This window comes from Mytilus trossulus, chromosome 8 (genome assembly GCF_036588685.1).
Source record: "Mytilus trossulus isolate FHL-02 chromosome 8, PNRI_Mtr1.1.1.hap1, whole genome shotgun sequence".
NCBI lineage: Eukaryota > Metazoa > Mollusca > Bivalvia > Mytilida > Mytilidae > Mytilus > Mytilus trossulus.
The window spans coordinates 3,670,551-3,695,539 of NC_086380.1; the positions used below are offsets into that span (position 1 = coordinate 3,670,551).

At 30.2% G+C, this 24,989-nt stretch overlaps 1 protein-coding gene across 13 annotated transcripts in view; it reads right to left on the reverse strand.

The window, feature by feature from the left end:
* LOC134728137 (muscle M-line assembly protein unc-89-like) overlaps window positions 1-24,989 on the reverse strand; it is a 158,454-nt gene that overhangs the window by 115,319 nt on the left and 18,146 nt on the right. For 11 of the 13 annotated variants that reach the window (XM_063592587.1, XM_063592588.1, XM_063592581.1 and 8 more), the window contains exons 2-3: window positions 12,406-14,556; window positions 11,669-11,744 (exon numbers count right to left, since the gene is read on the reverse strand). In XM_063592587.1, the coding sequence (XP_063448657.1) occupies window positions 11,669-11,744; window positions 12,406-14,556 (2,227 nt within the window). Of the gene's footprint in view, window positions 1-4,062; window positions 4,158-11,668; window positions 11,745-12,405; window positions 14,557-21,792; window positions 22,002-24,989 lie in introns of those variants that run through there. The other 2 variants (XM_063592589.1, XM_063592591.1) reach the window with 2 other exon arrangements.

Genomic DNA, 24,989 nt, shown 5'->3' on the forward strand with positions numbered 1-24,989 from the left:
ATTTGGCAGCATTTCTACATAATACAAAATACAAGAGACATGAATGAAAAACACAATTTATACATGGCAGCTTTAAAAGTGGGTCTCATTGGGGTCTAAGCGTGATGCGGGATTGCCGATTTTTTATAAGCGTGACACGTGAAAATCAAATTTTTGTGCAGTGAAAATGGGAAATAAAGTGCAGGGGGACACGGGAAATAACCAAAAAATTAGAATTGCTTACTTACATAGTGTAAGCGGGATACAGGAATCTGACAAAACAGTAAGCAGGATCCGGGGTCAGAACCCCCAAATGAGACCCCCTTTAAAAGTGTAAAGGAACTACCAAATATTTATCTGTAAAGTGTCAATTCTATGTGCAGCAGTCTTTTTTTTATTAAACGTAATGGACCAAAGTTTTAACACCCCAGGAATCATGTCAATCTGTATTCCTTATTTCAGGAATGTCAATAGTTTAATCTGACAAGACCTACTGGAAAATTAAATTTCATTGGTATATAATGAAGTTTTTTTGGCACTTCATTTACTATAAAAGTAAACAAACAAGACAACCTATACAGTGTAGAGTGTAAATGTTTACAGAAAACTGATCTAGTTTTATGACTCGGATCTTGGTTTTTATTCCAATATGAAATTGCAGTTTGGGGAAAACAGTGAGTCAGTGAGATTAAAAAAAATTTTTTGTTTACTATGTTTTTTATTTATTTTTAAATTGACATTTTTTTTCGAAATTTTGCAGACGACAGAAGTCCTACACATTTAGATGTGTGCAACCCAAGTTTTAATATTTCTTACAGCACTTTCTCAGGAAATGATATAATTTGTGTTTGTCATTCCTAATGACTTTTTAACCATCATGGAAATATGACAATCTCCCACAATGCAATGTAATTTTTTGCACTTTTAGGATAAATAAGGAGACGATTAACAATCAAATTAAATTCTGCTGCGTCAGGGACACGGGGGGGGGGGTCTCTTCCTATATAAAGGTATAGACATATGTGCCGCTGGAATGGGTCCCTTTTTTGATCCGTCAAATATATCAATGGGGTGCAATTTTACCGAGGAAATATATCAATAGGTAGTGTTTTTGATGTATAATAAGATTGTATATGCATATAGGTACTATTTGAGCTGATACATATATGAATGGGTTATGATTTCGCTGTGAAATACTTATTCTTACAACATTTGTATAAACTTCAAGATTATAAAAAAACGGTTTTTTTCTAAAGTGAACATTGATTGGTTAAATATTTCTCAGTGTGTTTGAATTTATTTGATAGCCTTTTGGTCATGACTGTTTGTCTCTAATATTTAATTAACTGTGCATTTGCATTCTTTCAGATATCGCAGATCAAATTTATTCGTTCTTTGTGTAATCATACGTTTTTTGATTGAGTTAAGTCTGCTAATTGATATTTTATCGTATGTTTTTATATGTTGTGATGTTATGCTATTGTTTCAGAAAAAGGGAGAAGATTTGGGCCCATTAAAACGTTTAATCCTGCTGCAAATGTTTGCACCTGTCCTAAGTCAGGAATCTGATGTACAGTAGTTGTCGTTTGTTTATGTAATATATACGTGTTTCTCGTTTCTCGTTTTGTTTATATAGATTAGACCGTTGGTTTTCCCGTTTGAATGGTTTTACACTAGTAATTTTGGGGCCCTTTATAGCTTGTTGTTCGGTGTGAGCCAAGGCTCCGTGTTGAAGGCCGTACTTTAACCTATAATGGTTTAATTTTTAAATTGTTATTTGGATGGAGAGTTGTCTCATTGGCACTCACACCACATCTTCCTATATCTATAGGTAGGGATTTCACAATTATTCAATATATGAATGGGGGGTGTTTTTAAAATCCCAGCTGCACACCTGTACCCAAAATCCCATGTTGAGACCCCCCCGTGGTCAGGGAACTGGAATTCATAATAATGTTATTTTTTTTATAAATATACATAACTACTAACAAGTGTTACAACCTCGTTCAAAAAATTAAATTAAAAAAAAAAAAAAAATCAAATCAAATCAAATCACTCCAAGAGTTAAAGATCCTAATTGTAAAGATCAATGACATGGACTGTACGATCGTTACAATTTTGATGGCCCAAAAAGCATGGTTGCGGTTAAATACATGTCTAATGCATATGTCTAATACTAAATCAACTATAAATCCTACTATAAAATTCTTGTATTTAGTACCGAAATAATCCACTTTATAGTCAAATGTGAATAAAGAAAAGCAATAACAATATTTTACATATTAAGTCATGCCTAATCTGTATTTTTAATGTGCATTATTATAAAATAGAACTAGGTCAAACTTTTGACTATTAATTCGTGTAAAAAAAGGGCAAAAATTTTGTATGTAGCATGGTTGGAGTATGAATTCATTTCTTATAAATTTGTCTTCTGATAAATGATCCATACATGTAGAAGAATTTAAAACCTTTGTACAATAAATTCCACAAAATATACATGTAAAAAGAACTGAAATATTCAACATCATATTGTAGGCAGATTTGAATGAAAGCAAGCGATTTAAAATATTTTACATATAAGTTCATACAAAATCTGCAATTTTAATGTGCATCAACATAAAACAGAACCAGGTCACACTTAACTTATTAATTTGCATAAAACATATTAAAATCAATGAAAAACACAGTTGCATATTTGGATTATGTTCAACCAAGTGTTAAACTAGCATATTATTGATATAATATGTAAAAGGAAATTAAAAACATCTTTAGAACTATTTAATCAAAGTGAAGTTATACAATGCACCTCTAAGAACTTAAGTGTATTTTGATTGTTAATATACAAAATTTATCATTCATTAGATAGAATGTAGATGCAAAAAGTACATGTATCAAAAAAGAATAAATTGGGTCTCTCAGTTTGTTCAATTTTAAATCTACATTATTACAGTCTGTTAAAATTGTAAGTCAGATAGATTAACTAAGATGTTGAGAACAATTGTCATGTCACCTGAAACAGCTAGTACAGTTTGGGCTGTATTTATCCCCCAACCCTGCCTGCTATATCACTTTTTGGCTTACAATAAAGGAGGGTAGTAATGGGGTACCCAACAAAACTAATAAAGGCAATGTGTTTGTTTAAATAACATTACCATTAAATGTGTTACTCCCTTTTACTTTGATGCTAAGCATAGCCACAAATGAGAATAAAGGAAATTATACAAAATCGTGCATTCCTGATTCTGAGTTACACTGTGCATGAGTAAAGTTAACAGCTTGTTTTAGAGTAACAAAAATCTGTAGCAATTATATATGCAAAATGCAACAATTTAAGTGACAATTGAAGAATTGTTGGTGACCTTCTGCTGTTGTTTTTTTCTATGGTCGGGTTGTTGTCTCTCTGACACATTCCCCATTTCCATTCTCAATTTTATTAACCTTCGATATTTGTAAAGAATTTTCTCCTAAAATTTTAGCACAGTGATATGTCTTGCCTGTGTATTCTAATCACAACTTTAATAGTGCCAATGCCTTAGTCTTCTTTTGCAATAAAGTCTGTGACTTTTGTTTCAGGGGAGACAAAAAGCATTTATTTGTTATAATCATCATATTGTAGTTGATAAGCCCTAACATTATGATGATTTGTATATATGGCATTAAACCAGTTTATTATTATTCCTTATAAATTATTCAACATTAACTAAGTTAAACAACCAAAAGTCTAAAATGACTACATCTACATCTACATCTACATCATACGACGATCCATCAGCACATTGATGACTATACGTCGGCGCATCGCATGGTGCAAATGACACATAAATAGCAATTATCCAATGCCTTTGGCTCAAAGATATCACATATTGTATTTCAAACAAATCTTTTTTTTTCTAAATTAAACAAAGTGGTTTTACTGTTTTACTAGAATTGTTTGCATTCTTAAACTTACAAAATAGAAAATAACAGAGCCGTTAGATTTACAAAGCAAGTTAGTAAGAATGAGTCAGAAATCATTTCTTATTTAGTTAAAGTTCAAAGCAATTACGTAAAAATTGTAAGTACATTCCAAAGTCTTGAACTAACCTCTTAAGATTCCCATTCTTTTTCTAATGTCTGATACTTTATGTAAATATATTCCAAATATAAACAAAAAATTAACTTCTCTATGTGTTCGTAAGTCTAACTATGATCTAATGAGGAGTGCTTGAGACCGAAGCTTTAAATATGGTCTCATATCAATTCTTTTGTTTGTAATGTTTACATGTTTTTATCAATTACTTTACTTCTTTGTTTTTGAAAACTTTATTTTATCTATTGCCAAGACATGACTAATGCTGGACTTTCCGATAGATGTTGACTTCCCTTTAAATTTAACGTTAATTGTTTAAACACCTGAATTTGTCAAATTTTATAAAACAACGTAGGTAGGCTCTTTATCTTACTGAAACATTTTGATATTCAACTGAATTAAAAGACGGTTATCGTTTCATTCATATAAACTAACATAATTCGTAATCTTTACTGAGACCTCAATCGTTTGATTTACAGTGCATGCAATATTGAATAAGACCTGTCTAGGTTATTGACATGGTAGGGGCGAAGGGTTCAAATCATACATGTGCAAATACCCCACGACTCGCGTGCTTGACATATGAGTAGGTTGTAGGCATTGTCATGCTGACTTTGTTCAATATTTGATTTTTAAAAACCATTGTTTTAAAAAGAAGAGATTTTATCACTAAAAGCAACCTTGTTAAATATACAAGTGTCAGAATCGTTAAATTCTTCCTTCTGTTAATAAAAACCGCAGAATTTAAATGAAATAATAAAGTGTTATAATCTATAGAGGTATTTCTACAGTAGATGAAATCTGCATGTTTAACAAAAATATCTTTTAATTGTTAAGACAAAGGAGTTCCTAAGTTAAAACGTAGTATGATGACAATACATAATACATCATCATGGTATTTCCAAGTGTTAATTTAATTCAATACATAAACTGCTTTCAAACAATGCTTTTTAGGAGAGTAGTGGTGTAGTTATTAGGGCATCAGACTAAAAATGTTCCTGGTTTGATCCCTTTTTTTGGGAGATAATTTCAGGAAATAAATTTTTCGGCTCTCCCTTGACACCATTTGCGAGTATGTTCTTGAGAAATGATGACAGTCTCTCAGAAGAGGACAATAAATGGGTGACACATGTAAAGGGAGAGTAATATCTCTTGCACGTAAAAGACACCTATGTAAATAGGTCTTGAAAAATTATCAGACAGAAGGAAGAAGCATAAACTTACTACATTTTATAAAATAAAAAATGGATTTTCCCCAAGTTATATGATAGGTTTATTAGAACCTTGTTTTCTCACACCGAATGATTATATTCTTAGGAGAAACTCTCTGAATTATACCATACCAAGGTGCAGAACAGTTTCATATTATAAAAGTTTCATACCTTCTGTTGTTAAACTCTGGAATGAATTAGACACTAATGCTAAAAATGTATTGTCGATTAACCAGTTTAAATCTGTACTTGATAAAATATATAAACCAGAGATTCCTCCTAAATATTGTTGTTCAGGTATAAGAAAATTTAATATTATTCATTGTCAATTACGAAACGATGCAAGTAATTTAAATTCCCACTTGTTTCATGATTTTTTGACAGAAGAACCTTCCTGTCCTAAATGTTTATTTAAATGTGAAGACAACCAACATTATTTTTTTGATTGTCCATCATACACTATTAATAGGATCACACTCCTTGATAAACTGTCTGCTTATGGAGTTGATATTGATTTAAACTTGATACTATTTGGTGATCAATCTTTGAGTTTTGAAGACAATGTTCAGATAGTAAAGGCTGTTCATGAATATATAAAAAATTCAGAGAGATTTGTATGATGAAATGTATTTTATAGTCCAAAACCAAATTAACTTTTACTTTGTATGTCTGTATTTTGTATTATATTAAGCTCTTAGACCCAAATCAGCTGAAAAATAATTAATATTATTAAAGCTAAAAAGCTACTAAATGCACCTTCATTTCTATATCATTCATATATTCAATTTGTATATCTTTAATTTCTTAAATCTAAATATATTTTTTTTTTTTCTTTTATTATTAACATTCTAAATTCTTTTTATATTATTATAATTCTTTAATGTATCAATATGGTTACTACTCGCTGTCGTTTTTCTTCAGGTGCAATAATTTAGTAAAAATAAGTACATGATATCAAACATGTTGTTTTAAAAATGAGTTATTAAATTTATTATTTTAGATAGCTGACTGGAGACCATTTAGTTTAATATGAGACCTCTAAATCAATGTTGGAGTTTATAAAACTAACTTTTCTTCATAGTATATTTTTTATTAAATTTTCTGAGTTTACATTTGAAGTATTTTGAAAATAGTCATACTTTTGATCTGAGTTAACTATTTGAAACATCATTCCAGTCAGCTAAGAGGTATTTTTGAAAAAATAATTCTGTTTTGTCTTTATGTTTGTGCATGTGTTGCTTTGTTTGAATGTAATATATTGTACCTTGTTTTGTGGAGAGGGCTTACATAGGCTATGCCTGTTGCCCAATCCAATTCAATTTATTTGAATAAAATATTGTTTAAACTAAACACCTATGTTATTTACAGGCTATTATTTGAACTTGGAATTATTTTTAATTATGGAATTTGCATAAGTTCTTGTGCTGGAAATTTTTAATAAATACCATGTTTATTTGGTATTATAATGTTTTGGGCAGTTCATACCACTTTCCATACAATGTTTTTTTTGGGATAGGTAGTGTTGTGCGCGGCATAGTACATTCTATTGAAAATGTACTACCTTCTTTGTAATAGAAAGTGTTGTGCATAGCACAGAACATTTTAGAACAGAATTAAAACATGGAATTTATTAATAATTCAATAACAAGAAACTATGCAAATTCCATAATTAAAAATAATTCCAAGTTCAAATAATACTGTAAATTCAGAAATTATTGCGTGCATTTATTATTGCGATTTTGTCACTTTAGACATAAATGCGATTTTAATTTTTACGATTTTGAAAAAAAATCCTGTTAAAATCATATAAAATATTTCAAATGCGAGTTTAAATTATTGCGTTTACATCTCAGTCGCATTTTTCGCAATAATAAAAACCGTGCATTAATTTCTGAATTTACAGTAGACTGTTTATTGTAGATTTCTCAAAAGAGCTAATGCCACTACAAGGCGCATTTGCACCAGCAAATTGTAAAGGCCTGAAAAAGAACTGTAAAGCAATTCAAACGAGAAATATAACAGCCCAATTTGATAGAAGTATATTGTCTGTTCCTTTTTACATTATTTGTAATTCAAAATATCAAAACTGACATTTCATTTAAAAAATAAATAATGCTTTCAAAAATTGTTACAGTTGAAAAATATTCGTGAAAGGTAATAATCAAAATAAACAGTTATATCTATAAAAAAATATTTTTCTGATTATTTGTGCCATTTGGTTCATGGCACCAAAAAAATGGATCAAAATATCAAAGGCATAATCATCATATGTTTCAAATAATAACATCTATCAAAATCTTGGCCTTTATAATTCGATACAATTTAAGATGTACTTTGGTTTACATTGATAGAAATTCAATCGTCATAATGACAAATAGTCAATGTAATAATTAAAGTTTACGATCTAATTATAGTCTAATTTGTTAGATGGTTATCTGTTCCAATGTGAGTAAAGGGGTTATTCAAGTCAAATTTCCATTCACAATATTTAAGATTATATGTCATAGATTGTTATCATTTTAATAAGAAAGCTATTAATATTGATCCCACCATATTTGATACCCCTGGAAATGTCATTAGAAGGTTGTCATCCAGTACTGTATGTCATGTCCGCAGATGGTTTGCCATTTCTGGGAGGTTGGAATCAGATCATTATAAAATCCCCTTTTCTTTTGATGGTCTATATGCATCAAATTTAAGATTAATCTGTTTCTAATTGAGTGGAAAATTACAACAATCAATTTGATAACAAAAACATGAACACATGAATCGCTATATCAAATCATAGAAGTATACAGGTCAATATTTTTACAAAACTGTATTTCGTTTTAAACACTTGTTTAAAAAAAAAAATCCAAATGTAATTGGTTTACATTGTAATTCAACAATTATGATGCAAAAAACATTTCCTTCTTATCAAAACATTTTCAAAGTTTAGTTTGTGTTCTTTGCATTAAAAACTATTAAAATAGTGCTCATTCAAATCTTTTTAAACCAAAGAAATTAATATTTTATCATTTCAACAGCTTACTCCAGGAATGTTGCAATCCGCATTTAACAGCTAGAAGCAAAAGGCTACATATAGCAGGGATAGTTTTTTTTTTTTTTTTTCCAAGTAAATATCTTTTATTTAGGGATAGTTTATTTACACATTTCGACAAATAAACACACCTGCAAGTACCCATTGTTCAAATCTAGAATAGAAAACTTGCCCCTAAAAAAAAAATCCACATTAAATCTTCTGTTTATGGGGATATACAAACATTGGTTTTCATCGCAGGGGATAAAATTAGATCATAAATCACCTCTTCGCTCCTTATTCCTGACTGGCAATAGATAATCCAAGATAAATCATTCAATTGTTAGATAATCGTAATCCTTTAAAACTACTAAAGGTGATAAAATTAGGCCCTTATCAATTATTTAAAGCTTTATTTTTTCCTTAAGGGTACATGGGACTTAACCGATAATTAATAATAGTTTAAATGTTCTGAGCCCTATTTAAGTTTCATACTTTAACCATATCAAATGCAACAAGTTGATTGTGTTCTTAATTTTTAATTATTTTATATAAATGGCGTATGAAATAGATATACATGTATAACCAAAATAAAGTCTGCCTCAAAACAATTTTTTATCACCCACGCTTGCTCAAATTTCTGAATAATTTCTAGTAAAAAGTTAGCTTTGAATGAAAAATATGTTACAATAGTCATTTCATATTTATATATGATAAAGACCACAAAAATGCAATGTCAGTTATTCGAAGTGCATACAATTTAAATATTATGCAGATACTCACATATCGTTTTTCATACATTTAACCCTTACCACAACATTTGAAAAAGTAACGATAGTGAAAGGATGTTATACCCAAATTCATTATTTTACTGTGTATTCAATTTTTCAATAATTTCTTTGGCTTAATTCAAAATTGTCAAAAAAATTATACAAGATTAAAAGGCAAATAGTGCTATCAGGTCTGTTTGATATTTTCAAAATTATGATTATTTCTATACCTTTGTCTTAAAACCACCGAAAATTAAAATCCCGTAAAATGTAATCCAATACACGATGAAGATAAAAGTACCTGTCAACAGGTATAACTTAGCCAATACACATCTGAGTGAAATTTGCCACGATCCATCTTTTTATACTACAAAACCCGAACAATGAGGCAAAAAGGTTCATGCTTAACCATTCATTGATGTCAACAGACTTGGCGGGGAACATTTCAATTTTAATACCCACTTATTAGAATCTATTTGACAGCTCGGTGATTCTAATTCACTTTTTGAATGAGAGAGATACAATATCCTGTCGAGCTAAGCAAAAAAAATTCTATACAATTTGAAAGTTAAAACAGCAATATGATCCAATATTAATGTAAACAAACAACCTATATATTCCTTCATCCTTGGTTCAAAATTAAAAGTAAACAAATTGTGTCTTTTCAGCGTAACAAAATGTTTCAATACAGAAAATATATTGTAAACCAACTTATTTTAGCATTAAGTTCTTTCTAGACGACTTCAATACAACTTTTTGACAAATATATATATGTACAATAAATATATAAGAAAAGATTCAAATTTGAAGTGTACTTATATTCGCATTATTTCTCTCCTTGCAAAAGTCATGAAAAATAAATCGCTCATGATTTAAAGTAAATAAAACATGTTGAATACTGTATACCTTCCACTTATGTTAGAATTGGATATAAATTGTAAAATTGAAATATTCTGGATGTACCCAGAGCAGACATTGTATTCAAGGCATGAGCTAATAAGAGGTAACATAGCTATATTAATACACTTTAAACTTATCCATCAACCTTTTTTTAGAAAAATATTGTGGTACTGCCTTATCAATCTATAGATTTTTCTATTAATCCAAATCATGCCAAGAATTTAGAAGAAGGTATTAAATGGATGATTTTAAATGAAATAGCAACCTGAAGGCATGCTCAAACAAGTATTTCACTTTCAGTTTTTTTATAATGAATCTTGGATCTCTACTATTCATCTGACGGACCCTTCAAGCATAAGCTTATTTACTTGAAGGAAATTTATTTCGATGATTGTTTTGGGACTATAGCTGCAGTAATTTTTATTAAAAAAATTGTGTCAATAGTTACATCAACGAAAACCAAGTCAGCACAGGGTAAAAGCATCTGTATTGATATGAACCACATTATATGGGGTGAACGACCAATCTATCACTCTGCTTGAAACTTTGAATCCATTTAGCGATGTTTTCACTAAGTTCGATCAGTATTCTTAAAATGGCCTACAAAATACTCACTTATAACTGATCTCAATATGATGTTACAAATATATAAAAATTTATTTATCAAATTTCAATTGAGCGTGCCAGTTTGAACCTTTATAGTATACTATTTCAATGCTTATGGGTGTTATTTCAATATCTATTTTATTTCAACATGATCTTAAAACTTTCCATCTGACTTAGTTTTTTAAATGAAGACACAATTCGAGAGATGTCATTTGAAAAATATTTTTTTCATATCTTACAATTAAAAAATGAAATTTTGCCAGACCACATACAAATTTGGAATCTTATTTCTCAATGGAAAACAGATATGATGAATGTATTTAAGTATTTATTTGATATTTCCTTTTAACAAAATTCAAATCCTAAAGTCTAAGTGGAATAATTTTTTAAATCATACAGAAAAAAGTTATGAGTGCAGGTATTAAAAAATGTCCTAAAAATGAGTTAAAGAGATTTCGGTGCAGAACTCATTGTGTTTATCCATCTGCTGTAAGAAATGAATTGGAGTAGGTCATAGGTCAATGCTTTAGAAATCAGAATTCACTGCATACAACCATGTGTATAGAAAATAATATTTGAACTATATATTTAACAACTAACGTTACAACTAACGGTAATTATCAAATCTGCTATGAAAATTATTACATTGATAAAATTACTTTTGGATAGATACAGATTCTAACACTATAGTCACTTTTTAATTGAGGAAACTTAATTTGGAGTTGTTTCCCTTGGCTTAAATGCTGGGGGGACTGATAATTTCTTATTTGAAGCATGTGATTACTTGGTATACATTTGCATAAGCAAGTCTGATCATTTAATACTAGATGGTTATATTGAATTATACAAATTAAAATTGCTCAGTAAGTCATACAGTTCCTTTGTATAACCAGCTGAACTTGGTTGAATTTTAAAGAAATGTATGCCTGTTGTCCACTACCATGGTGGTGAAGGGAGATAACTCTAACTCAAATTATGTCAATGGAAAACTATCTATACCTTGTTGATATTGCTAGTTTTCCAGTTTGTATTTTCCATAATCAAACATCAAAAAATAAATCTATGTATATCGAATTTCAGTATGTTCACAGTGCAGTATTTGTCTGTTAATTACCTGCAATCTGTTCTCTCAGCTTCCTGATTCTGCCTCTGATTTTTCTTCTTTTTGTAAAATCCTGACATTCTTTCAGCTTAAATAGACAAAACCTGTGTAAGCATACCTGCCAACTGTCACTATTTGCGGGGGATTTCCCCCATGGAGGCTCCCAAATTGAAATTTTGAAAGAGCAATTTTGTCAACAATTTAAATAAAACAATTAATTTTACAATGCTATTAGGCTTATAAAAGAATGAAGAAGCCAAAAAACAACATTTAAATGTATTTGCAGGCCCCCTTGAAGGTTTTTTAGGACTATGGCAGTCATCTTGCACGCAAAACCCCCATGGGCACTTTGAAAAGTTGGCAGGTATGTGTAAGCTAATTCTAAATCAAATAACAGAAAACTTAGCTTGGAAGTAAATGTGTACATGATATTGTGAAAATCTCCTGGGTTTTTTTTTGTGAGGTTTGTGTTGTTCATATATAGTTTTCTAAGATGTAAACTGCTGTTTGTCTGTTGGTCTTTTTGGGGTTTTTTTTTGTTTGCCATTGTAACGTTGGTTTTCTATAACTTTTGAGTTTGATATCTTTTATCCATTCTTTTGATGTGTTTGAACTTTTGATTTTGCCATTTGTTTTAGGACTTTCCTTTTTGAATTTTCTTCGGAGTTCAGTATTTTTGTGTTTTTAAGATTCATCTCTCTTCTTAAGCCTGCAATGCATGAAATAATTAATCCACACCATATTGTTACCTGTATCTGAAGTGTCTGTATTTGTTGTGTGAGTTCCTCTTCAGTCTGACCTTGACCTTCATGGCTGCTTGTCTCCTGGTTTTTCTGACAGTCACTACAACTGTCAGCAGTGTCATCTATGTCTATTGAATTTGAGGAAGATAAATTCTTGTCCTCTATCAATGAAGTCTTGTCCTCTATTGATATACTACATGGCTCTGTTTCAATTTTAACGGAACAGTTGCTATCCTTTTGGTTTTCGGCAGTTGGTTGCGGGTCAAGGTGAAATACCTGACTTTCCAGTTCTTCATTACTAGTTTTAGAGAAAGATTCATGTCCATTGTGCTCAGTAGAATTGTTCTCATTTTCATTATATTCACTTTTATCAGTTTCATCTGTCTTTTGAGAAGTTTGACCGATGAAGTTACCATTTATTTCATTGGTACCATGCAAGTTATTATCATTTTCTGTTTCTATGTGATCTACTGACCTGCGTCTCATCTCTTCAGTAATTATAGCCCCACTTTCTTTACCATTTAATGAAATATCGCCATTACTTAACCAACTTTGGTCCAAAGTTTTACGTCTCATTTCTTCATTTATTATAGTCCCAATTTCTTTACGATTTGGTAAAATAACAATATTACTTAACAAACTTGGTTCCAAAGATTTACGTCTCATCTCTTCAGTAATAATAGTGCCACTTTCTTTACGATTTGATGAAATATTGCCATTGCTTAACAAACTTGGTTCCAAAGATTTACGTCTCATTTCTTCAGTAATAATAGCCCCACTTTCTTTTCTCTTTGGAAAAATATTGCCATTATTTATCAAACTCGGTTCTAAAGATTTCCGTCTAATTTCTTCAGTAATGACAGTTCCGCCTTCATTGGGCATTTTTTCTTGATTAAGCTGGTTCTTTTTAAGAACTTTGAGGGAATTACTTCTTTTAACCTCATGACCTCCTGACATCGTGTTTTTCAGAGTCTGATCTGTATTTTCAGAATTATTGTTTGTGAACACATGTGACGGGTATGTTAAATTGGCAGCTTTAGAACTTCCTATATTTCCAATGACCAACTGACTTTTATAACTTTTCACAGTACCTTCCATGTTTGATTGGGGACTGGCAGTTTCTTGTTCGGATTTTATTGCACTTTTAGGTATGTTTGATGTGATTTTCCCACGACTAAAAAATCTACAGACTTGTTTTCTATCAATTACCTGTTCCTCATTAGAATTACTTTCAACTAATGTTTTCACAGAAATGTTTTTATCTATTAAAGATTCATCTTTCAAAGCATTAACTACTGAAGAGTTCACAGAACTGTTTTTATCAATTAACGGTTCCTTCTTCAAGTTACTATCAACTAAACTTTTCACAGAACTTTTTTTATCAATTAAAGGTTCCACTTTCAAATTACCTACAACTAAAGTGTTCACATAAATTATTTCATCAACTAAAGGTTCATCTTTAAAATTACTTTCACCTACAGATTTGATGGAACTGTTTCTATCAACTAAAAGTTCATTATTTAAAAAATCACTTACATCAAAAGTTTCCACAGAACAGTTTCTATCAATTAAAGGTTCCTCTTTCAAATTACTTTCAACTAAACTTTTCACAGAACTGATAATTGGTGTATTAGAAATATTCCTGTTTCCTGTTTCAGGAAATATCAAATAATTGCTGTTATCCTGAGGGGATGAAGACTTTAGAATTTCCTCCGGTGAAAACTCTGGACTTTCGGTATCTTTTGCAACAGTAGAATCTGAGCTTAAACCAGACCTGACTTTGTCATCTGACCTTGAACTTAAAAATCCTTTTGTTTCAAACAATTTTTCTCCTTGCACTTTAGAATTTATTGATGTTTGGTTGTCATCTTGCATAGGTAAAGAACATCCTTCTGTTGCTTTTAAATCAGAACTAACCTCCTCTAATTGTTTTACAACTTCACAATGGTTAGAATCAGTTCTGTTTTCATCCTCCTTCAATGAGTTTCCGGAATTTTCTTTACAATTTTTAGGCGATTTAGAAGGCTCTAATTTTAGATTACGTGGACGGAAAGACAGTGGCTTGATGCCACCACAAGCTGCTCTGTTGAGCCCCTGTACCTCACGTAAAGCATCTCTGATCTTCTTTCGTTCTTCAAAGTTGACACAACTATCAAGCTGAAAAGAACAAAAAATTATATACAGATTAAACCATTGAATTATTTCGAAGATAACTAATTGTAAACAAAGATCAGTTTCTTTACACACTGAAACTTCTTTTTTGTTGAGTTTTTTTCATTTTTTTCTCATCTTCCAAAATACCATTCTGAAAGGGAGATAACCCAATCTTGTAATTTAAAAAACAAGGAATACATTTTTGTATTTTCTGTGAAACAATTGAATAAGATATTATCTTTCAAACTTACATCACATACCTTTGAAATTCAGTAAAATATGTGAATTATAAAAGATAAAAATACCAATGTAATAAAAAACCATACACAAAAAACCTTTATAAATCTGTTTCTTCGCAACAGCTTTCAATGAATACATGCATTACGGTAAAAAGTTAAGCTAACTCATACATGATTTGCCTAACTTAACATGATTAGCCTAGGAAATCGAGTGGAACAATCCTGGATATGGTCTTTAAATGTGATTAAAATAACAAAATGCTTTGGATTTATTTTCAGAAACTTCAAAGGTCTTTTGACATAAATATAAAATTTTCGGATCAAAGGCCATATTTTATGGATGCTCAGAGTGATGAAGAACCACATTACACTAATATTGTTATACTTTTTTTCCCTCCAAAAAGGATTCTATTTTCACACAATGTAATAAATGTTTTTTTAATATGTATTGTTGTTACATTTGCATAAACATAACAATAAAAACAAGTCTAACATAATATACAAATAATTTGAACAATAAAACATTATGTTTGAATTTGTCAAATGTCTGTCACATAAGTACTTGTGGTATTTTATGTTTGAACTCAAATTTGGAGCCAAGATTATAAATTGTTAATCTTATTTTCATGGGTAACAATTTTTCGAAGTATGGGGATAACTTGTGTTTTCTGGACATTTAATTTTGTTGTTTGAGCAATTGCATACATTCCTTTAGACAATTTGTATTTTGTTAAACATTAAAATTCATGGTTACTTTATACACATGAAATCCACAACTATTGGTATTCAACGAATATTTAAGTGTTTCTCGTTTCTCGCTTTTTATATAGATTAGACTGTTGGTTTTCCCGTTTGAATGGTTTTACACTAGTAATTTTGGAGCCCTTTGTAGCTTGTTGTTCTGTGTGAGCCATTAGGCTCCGTGTTGAAGGGCGTACATTGACCTATAATGGTTCACTTTTTTAAATTGCATGTTATTTGGATGGAGAGTTGTCTCATTGGCACTCGTACCACATCTTCGTATATCTATCCACAATGCAAACAGAAGTTCATAATTTTTCAAATACTCCCTGATTTGCATTGATTGTAATCATGTTCAATAGTCTTTATTTATTGTGTTTCATACTATAAGTCATTTTACTCCATGCAAAAGATCCCATTTGCATTCTTCTGTGAATAATAGCCTTCTTCACATGTTAGTTTAGAACACAGTGATATATCAACATTGAATTTTACAATTTCCCTCTCCCCTCTACAAAAATTACCTCATATTTGCAAAGTAGACAAATTCCCACTGTTGCTTACTGTTTTCAACTCATATATTCCAAAAATTAATAAAGCCGCAGAGCACAAACAAAACTGTAATTCACTTAATGTTTAATATAATATCAGATAGATATGTATGGTAACAAACCATATATGCTGCCAGGAATGTCAAAACAATTAAAATAAAAACATTTCCTATAATTTTGTCAAATGTCACTAGTAATACAGTCCGTCAAGACAGACAGTTAAAAAAATTGAGCATGAAAGAGTTTTGACTATGAGAACAAATTGTGCTGACAAGAGCCTTCTTTTTATCAGCAATTTTATACACATACAGCTCCTTACGCCTAATACACAATGAGATTTTTTTTAAAAACCGATCTTATTTGGCAAATTAAACTCAAATTATTTCAAACTATTTGCGGACAAGAAGTTAAAACATATTATTATGCAACTACATACACCATTGTAACATGCACTGACAGTAAAAACTCCTTTAACATTTTAGTTTTTATACAATTTATGATTTATGCTAGATAAATCTAGTTAATTTGTCTCCTATTTAAACCATTAAATACTATCAATAATAATCAAAATCTCAATTTCAAACCATTAATCTTATTTAAGTTTATTCAGTATGCTTGCAAATTTCAAAAAACTTGAAACCTGTGTTCTATTAACTTAAATTATCACATGTAAAATAATAAGAGTCACAATAGAATCAACTATTACAGTTCTACATCATGATCCAATAATATTTTTCGTCAGAAGCTGAATGCAATTCAACAAAACATACTGTGGACATAATAATTAAAAGGAGAATAAGGCCCCAATTAATGGCCCCTTTTTCTAGCTCAAAATTTAAATTATGATTTATTGGCCATAATATTACATTGAATTTTGGGCTTATACTTTGATAACATAAAAATAAGGAAATATGTCATTTTGTTGAAAATTTAAGTATAATTAAACCTAAGCTGACAAATCTTAGAAAACTATTTTTCAAAGTCTTGTTAGAACTTCATTTGGCACAAGCAATGAAAATAGAGAATAACTTTCATTGTTTTTAAAGTGTGTGATCTATGCTGATAGATTTCATGTTGTTACGTCCTTTATCAATAGTTCAATAAAAGCCTTTGTCTTAAAATTTATTATGCATAATAACTGTATATTAATTGCCTACCTTTAACAAAAGTAAGAAATTTCCAAATTTCAACACAAAATATTATGATAATAAGATTCTAAATACATTAATAAATTCAATGGGACATGTTAAGTCACAGACGATTCCTTTTTCAAAAAGAAAAAAGTAAAGATTTATTTCCCGTCACAACAATATGATTCGATTCAGATCATTTATTCATTATAGTCGTCTACATGCAGATAAACAATAGTTCATTTTTCGTGTGCAGGAATGTTAAAAAATTGTTTAACAAAAAATTGCCGATCAGCTGAATTTTAATTAATGTCTGAGAACCACAAAGATGTAAAGTTTTAATTTAAAGATAATTTTCCAGCAATATACAAAGGAAAAGTTTCAAAAACATGCAAGGGTGTCTATTCGCACTGGTTTAACGTTTCTGAAAGGGAGTATTAAAGATAAAGAAAATTGTTTAGTCGCTCATGAACCTGAACTAAACAACAAAAACAAACAAGAAAGATATCTCATGTTATTCAATAAAATCAACATTCTGTTTACGTTTTTTACCTATACTTCATTGTTTAAAACAGAATTATCAGATATCTGCAAAAAATTGCAAAAACTGAAGGACAGACAAGATTAGATCAAATTGAAACAAACACACCCCACAACATGATACAATTACTTTAGAAATAAAATTTTATTCATTTCAACATACAAATTTTAAAACTAGATCATAATTGTAAAATATACTTTGTATTCACAGGCACTTGTTTCCATCCATTGGAAAACCCACTATCAACATACATTTACGTAAATGTTCGTTGATAGTGGGAACTTTTCAAATGGATAGAAACAAGTGCCTGTGTTTGTATTATAGCATACCAATGTGCCTTATCTTTCACAGAGAAACTTTTCTACTGTTGACTTTCTTTTAGTTAAAATAATTGGTTTTTATTATATATTTTTTTTAAATTTTAACCTTTCAAAGCATTTTTAAAAACCTTTGTAAGATAAAGAAATGTAACTACACAGACGACTCTGATGTCATGGTGACTTATTTGGTTCCAGACTTATGTTTCTAGTCATTCCAACTGTAAACATATCTTTCACATCAATAGCAACCAGCTTTAGTCCACTTTCATGTCCAATCTAATTCAAAAGTTGTGTTATTATAATTTACAATTTCAAGAACCCAATTATTTTCTTTTCAGTATCACATAATGATGAGCCTATACCTCCTAGTGGGCACAATTCACCCATACATTATAACTTCTATCTTGTCATCAGTATATATATTACTCATATCATTAAAGCTTTACATAAATCATATCTAATATTACTTTTTATTCATATTTATAATGTGACATTTAATCTTGTCAGATCAATAGTTGAAGATTAATGTACTAGTCAAGGGTAAAACCATCTTCTTAGCCGACTATAATATATGATATAGGTTTTTTCTATTGTTGAAGGCTGTATGGTGATCTATAATTGCTTATATCCACTTCATTTGAACTCAGGCAGCTATTTGTCTCATTGGCAATCATACCACATCTCCTTTATTTTCATATTCAATAAATTTCAAATTGTTCCCATTTACAACTTGTATACTTTAAACAAAATAAATTGAGTATGTGTCCATAGGACACAGATAGTGCCACTGCTTAACTGTAACTTTATAAACGGACATTTATAACCCAAGAATGGAAAATGTGACAACACCACTAGTTTTATGGTCAAACTAGTCTAAGTGTGTTGTACATTTTTGCTGGACTAGTATACTTTATTGTTAAAAGGCCAGCTGAAGCCCCACTCTTGGTGCAGGATATTCTGGCTCTGTTGAGGACCCATTGATGGCTGTGGGACCCATTGGTGGCTGTTGGACCCATTGGTGGTTGTGGGACCAATTGGTTGTGGGACCCATTGGTGGTTGTGGGACCCATTGGTGGCTGTGGGACCCATTGGTGGTTGTGGGACCCATTGGTGGCTGTGGGACCCATTGGTGGTTGTGGGACCCATTGGTGACTGTGGGGCCCATTGGTGGCTGTTTTCTGCTCTTTGGTGGCTGTGGGACCCATTGGTGGCTGTGGGACCCATTGTTGGCTGTGGGACCCATTGTGGGCTGTTTTCTCCTCTTTGGTCAGCTAGGTTATTCACTCTTTGACAAATTTCCCGTTTCAATTCAAAATATGATTCAAGACAAGTTGTCTCACCTTATTTATAACACATTAGCTAATCAAAAGCTGAAGCATATCTACATAAACTATACAAGATATACTGCTGTGTGGGCTTGACGACACAAATGATAAGATGAATCACAAAACTTAACTTTTTTATGACCTTGATAAGCTGTTAGAAGATTCTCAAGTTTCAACTAAAATAATGTTGTACCACCATATAGGCATTGAATTTATTTGCTCTTATTATACCCTACAATTATCTGGGAGACCATTATTATTTTGATATTTTAAATTACAAGCATACCTGGTGATTTATCTGTTAACGACCTGCCTTCCTCAACACCTGTTGATGTACCTGATATATACCTATCAATTATTCCCACTCCTACAAATTACATGCTGTCCCGCCAAAAAGCATAAGGATGACTTCTCTTCCAAATAACAACAAACAAAGTATCAAAATAATACATCTTTCAGTTGTCACACGTAAAATATTTTTTTCTTTAAATGAATACATTAATAGTATAACCACAAACGTATAGTACCTTATGAAGATTGACACTATGCATGGTTTACTAAGCAAGTTACTATGTTACTTAAAATTAATGATTCTAGGGTTAGGTCTTTTAACACTTAAATGTGAATTTCATAAAACCTCAAAAATGTTACTTTTCTTAACAAACAAATAGTGGGTGTCAAGGTCAGGCAATCATTATCAGAGCCTAGTGATCACCCCCGTCTTATTTTCAGGCCCAGGACCATAAATGATGGTCTGAGATGAATAAAATCATTACTCAACCTTAATATAAACAATAAGAAGTAAACAAAAGTAAAATTGAAAATGAGGAATGTGTCACAGAGACAACAACCCGACCATAGAAAAAAAAAAAACAGAAGGTCACCAACAGGTCTTAAATGTAGCGAGAAATTTCTGCACCGGGAGGTGTTCTTCAGCTGGCCCCCAAACAAATATATTATATACTGGTGACGGATCTTTTAAATATTTGAAGGACAAACATCAACCAGGGGACAGCTCAGATTTTATTTTCAATTAACAAATATTCCTTTTTTTTTATCAGAACTATATTAAATTTTTTGTTACCTTCAGTGATGAGGGGGAATTATAAAGGACCTTTATCAGGACTCCGGGATCGGGTGTTTTTAAGCTCGTGATTGACCGTCTGGATCTGGGATTTCTATTTTTCTAATTTCGTGACCTCTGGATTTCGTATTTCTAAGCACGGAATTTCGGGATTTAAAACCCAGGATTTCAGGTTCAGGGCCCTCCTCACCCCCCTCAGTGATGAAAAATCAATGATGAGAACCATGTTTTGCACAAACTCAGAAGTTGGATTAAAAAAAAAATTATAAGAATCTGGTTTTTTTTTTAATTTGTTCAGGCAAAAATTGCAGATGCCTTGTCCTAAAGTAACACATATATTTAGCTATTCTTTTAATTTCTTTCTTCAATCATATAGAATAAAGGCTGAAATCCAAAGTGCACCTTGGCTATACTTTTCTTTTAATTATTTCTAAGTCAAAAAAGTTCTATTTCTACACCCAACTAGTTAAGTTAATGACGTGATGTAATCTACACAAAACACAGTAATAATAGCTTTATAAATCTTATAATTGCATAGATATACTTATTGTCCAGACAAACTATATTAGGTATATATTGAATTGTGTCATTAACCAACTGCACCATATTAGATGCATTTTAAATTTGTTCATTGAAAAGATTTGTAAGTATGATAAAAGACCAGTAAGATGATAGTTTGCACTTGTAATTTCATTCTTGTGATTATTTCTTGAATGGGGAATCATGTTTTCAGTGCAGTGAATAAGTTCAAGATTTTTTTCTCTTTTTCTTATACAAAAGTAATTTTTTTTGCACTTTCTGAACCACATCTTCTGTTATATGTTAGTTTAAGAAGTAACTCCACACTATTAAAGCAAATTTCTTTAAATTCAAATTACAAAATATCATATCATTTGACGATTCACCTTTTTTTTAATCTTAATATTTCTGAAAATTATATATCAAATGTGTATCTCAAAACATTCAGAAAATATATTTAAAAAAAACAAAAAACAATTATCTTTTAAAAGAATACCAGCTGTCTCATCTATAATTTTATCAAAAATTTAATTTAACCTTACCAAATAAAATCTAATGACTTAATCCAAAGACAGAATTTCTTTTTGTTAGTATTGGAATTTTAGTCATCAAAATTTCATTCTTGAAACCAAGGATTTGTATAGTCTAACTATACAAATCCTTGTTGAAACTGAATAATATTACCCAACATAACAACAAAAGTGAATAGTCCCCTTATCATTAACAATGTACAAATATACATAAATAAGTAACAAATTATGTAATATATATTATAAAATATTCAATTACATTTCAATTTACCCTCTCTTCTCCACCATGAACAAGTGGCAGTTAAAATAATCCTACGTCAAAAAAGGTCAACTACACAACACAAACTAATGCACTTCGGAGCAACAATGACTTTATGAAGAACCAAGTCCCAGACAAAAAGCCTTCCTAATGCCAACAGTATGACTTCATTGGCTTATCTTCACAATATCATAATCCAAAAACCAATTTGTAAATCCGTTAAAATTAAATATGAGTACAAAATAAATCTGAAAATCCATGCAATAATCCCGAATAAAATGGGTAATCTTAATATAACTGTTATCATATTCAATAATACTTGTATTGTAATCCAAATTTAAGGATAACTGTGAGGTACATAGGGGGGAATTAATTTTTAATCTTAGTTATGAGCCATACATGTACTTTATGGCTTTCGAATATATAATTTACGTGAATCAGATTTATAAAATGCAGTTTTAATTACCCAGATACTATCTTTAATCCTTAAAAAACACAAAAATATTGCCTGGCTTTGTTTAATTATACTCGAAATTATTTCATGTGTTCATGGTTTCCTAGTAAAATACAAACATGTAAAAAATGTGAAAAATTTGAAAAAATATGTAAACTACACGTAACTTTAAATTTGAGGTACGTCACCGTATGTGCACATATTTTTGGTATGGAACGATTTCATTTTCATCAGACCTCTTACTTTTTATCTCTTTAAAAAAAAAAGATGTGGTATGATTACTAATTGGACAACTACTATATCCACCACAGACAACAAAATTCCTGCAAAATTGAAAGACAATAAATTTTTAAAGTATCTTGAAAGTATCAATACTTTATATCTTAATACAAATCTTTCACCAAAAACTTATTGATCAGAGTCTGACATCACTACATCAGACACCTTATCAAAACAGACATAAAATATTTATCTTTTGTTGAAAGAACATTTCTTTAAAGGAAAAAAATACATTTCAGGATATTATGCAAAAAAATGAGCCACATGTCCATTTTCAAACAGCAACAAAATTTACCCTAAATTGAGAAATAATGTGAAAGCCAACTATATATAATAATATATATATAAGGGGAGTAACTCAATAATGCACATAAATAGCTGATACAGTCACTATTCTAATAGATATAGGAAGATGTGGTGTGAGTGCCAATGAGACAACTCTCCATCCAAATAACAATTTAAAAATTAAACCATTATAGGTTAAAGTACGGCCTTCAACACGGAGCCTAGGCTCACACCGAACAACAAGCTATAAAGGGCCCCAAAATTACTAGTGTAAAACCATTCAAACGGGAGTTATTAGTTTCCCAACTTCATATAAAAAAGAACTGATTTTTCCCTTCAAGAAACAACTGAATGATAAATAGAGTATAATATAAGCAACAAGGTTTATACAAATGATAGTATATCATGTCTATAAATAATGTCAGTTCAAATCCAACTTACTTAAAAGTTATTGTTTCCTTTCAGGAATGATTTGTTAATTATTTGTGTACTAATTCCCTTGCTTGTTTTAAGCACTGTCTGGCTATTGACCTACCATAAAGACAAAGCAAGCACATGTCCCTTAGGGCATTGAAAAATAATTTTTGGCTATAATTTTCATCTAGAATTATTATATTAATCTATCATCATTTGTCACTGTGTAAAAAAAAATACATTTCGTTTTTTTAGGTTAAGTTCTCAATTAATTTTTTGTATGACATGTTTAAATATAATTTGTTACAAGTCAACAACAATGAATGAGCGGGAATAAAAACAACACTTTTTTAGTACAAAATAAATTTCAAAAGATAACAAAGCTATTTTAGTAATACTGAGATATTTAGTTGATATCCAAATTAACAGTAGGGACCATTATTCAACTCGGACATAAAATATTTGAATTAAAATCAATTCTGATAACATTTTTTATTTCCACACTTTATTTGGATACATGTAAAATTATCATATAAACTTCTTGTCTGTTGTTTTTTAAATGTTGCAAAAAAAAACAACAACATAAAATTGGTTGAGCTTCAAGTTGAACTGACCATACTTTTCACTCTGGTTAGGGGATTTTGGTTAAGCCTAAATTCATTACTTTTTTGGGCTTGTAATTTGTTCTTTTAATCTCCATAAGCAAACATCATAAAACAAAAATTAAACAATGCTAAAAAAAACTATGAAAGGGAGATAATCATCTTCAGATTAACAATTTTCTGCACTAAAATTAAAGCAGATTTTTTTAGAGCATTTTTATGACAGGGTGACCCAATAAATATGCTAACATCATCAAAAAAATAATTAAAGTTGTCACATTATTAATTACTAATGCTAATTTAAATCTTTTTTAATTACAAAATGTCAGAAGGATGACGTCTCATAAAAGTTAAGGACAAAATATCAAAGTGGGAGTCGGGGAAGATGACACTTATTATCCAAACTTCAGCATTCATTCACTGAATACATGAATTTGAATGGAACAGATTAAAAATTAATAGATTTCAAAATTCAAATTTGTAATCAAATTAATTTTATATAGTCATCCCTCCGTTAACTTGTATCTCAGTGCTAGAATAAATACTACTTCACTGGATAAGTGCCAGAAATTTAATTAACTGTTAATAATTTGTAATCAAAATTACTTTGTTTTGTAATCGAGTTCAGTCACTCGGATAATATAACCGTGATTTTTGTCAAATACTTGACCCTGATGAAATCTTTGAGACTTTGTAAAACAATCCAATAGAAGGAACCATTTCGCCTTTTAAATCGCCAGGTTTGGACCTTTTGGTTAGCGACAAAAGACATTTAAAGCTATTTTAAAACAATTAAGACATGTTTAATCTAATATTTGAAATTAGAGCAAAGCATTAACTAATCCAAAAGATGCTTATTGCTTCATTGTATAAACATATTATAAATCATTTATTCATGTACAGTTTACGACAAGACTGTTGAACTTTTGACGATAAAATCTTGTGTTCTTATTTTTATTCAAATATTCATGAACATGATCAAGTTGAGATAATTAAACGTAACATGTCAGATTTCAGTTCAAACTTATATTTCATACTCTACCCTAAGTCATTCATATTATTTATATAGTACTTGTATGTTACCAAAAAAATCATTTGTAACAAAGTGATGAAAAACAGGTTCTTTAAAAACTATCATAATACTCTAAACTTCAAACTAAGAA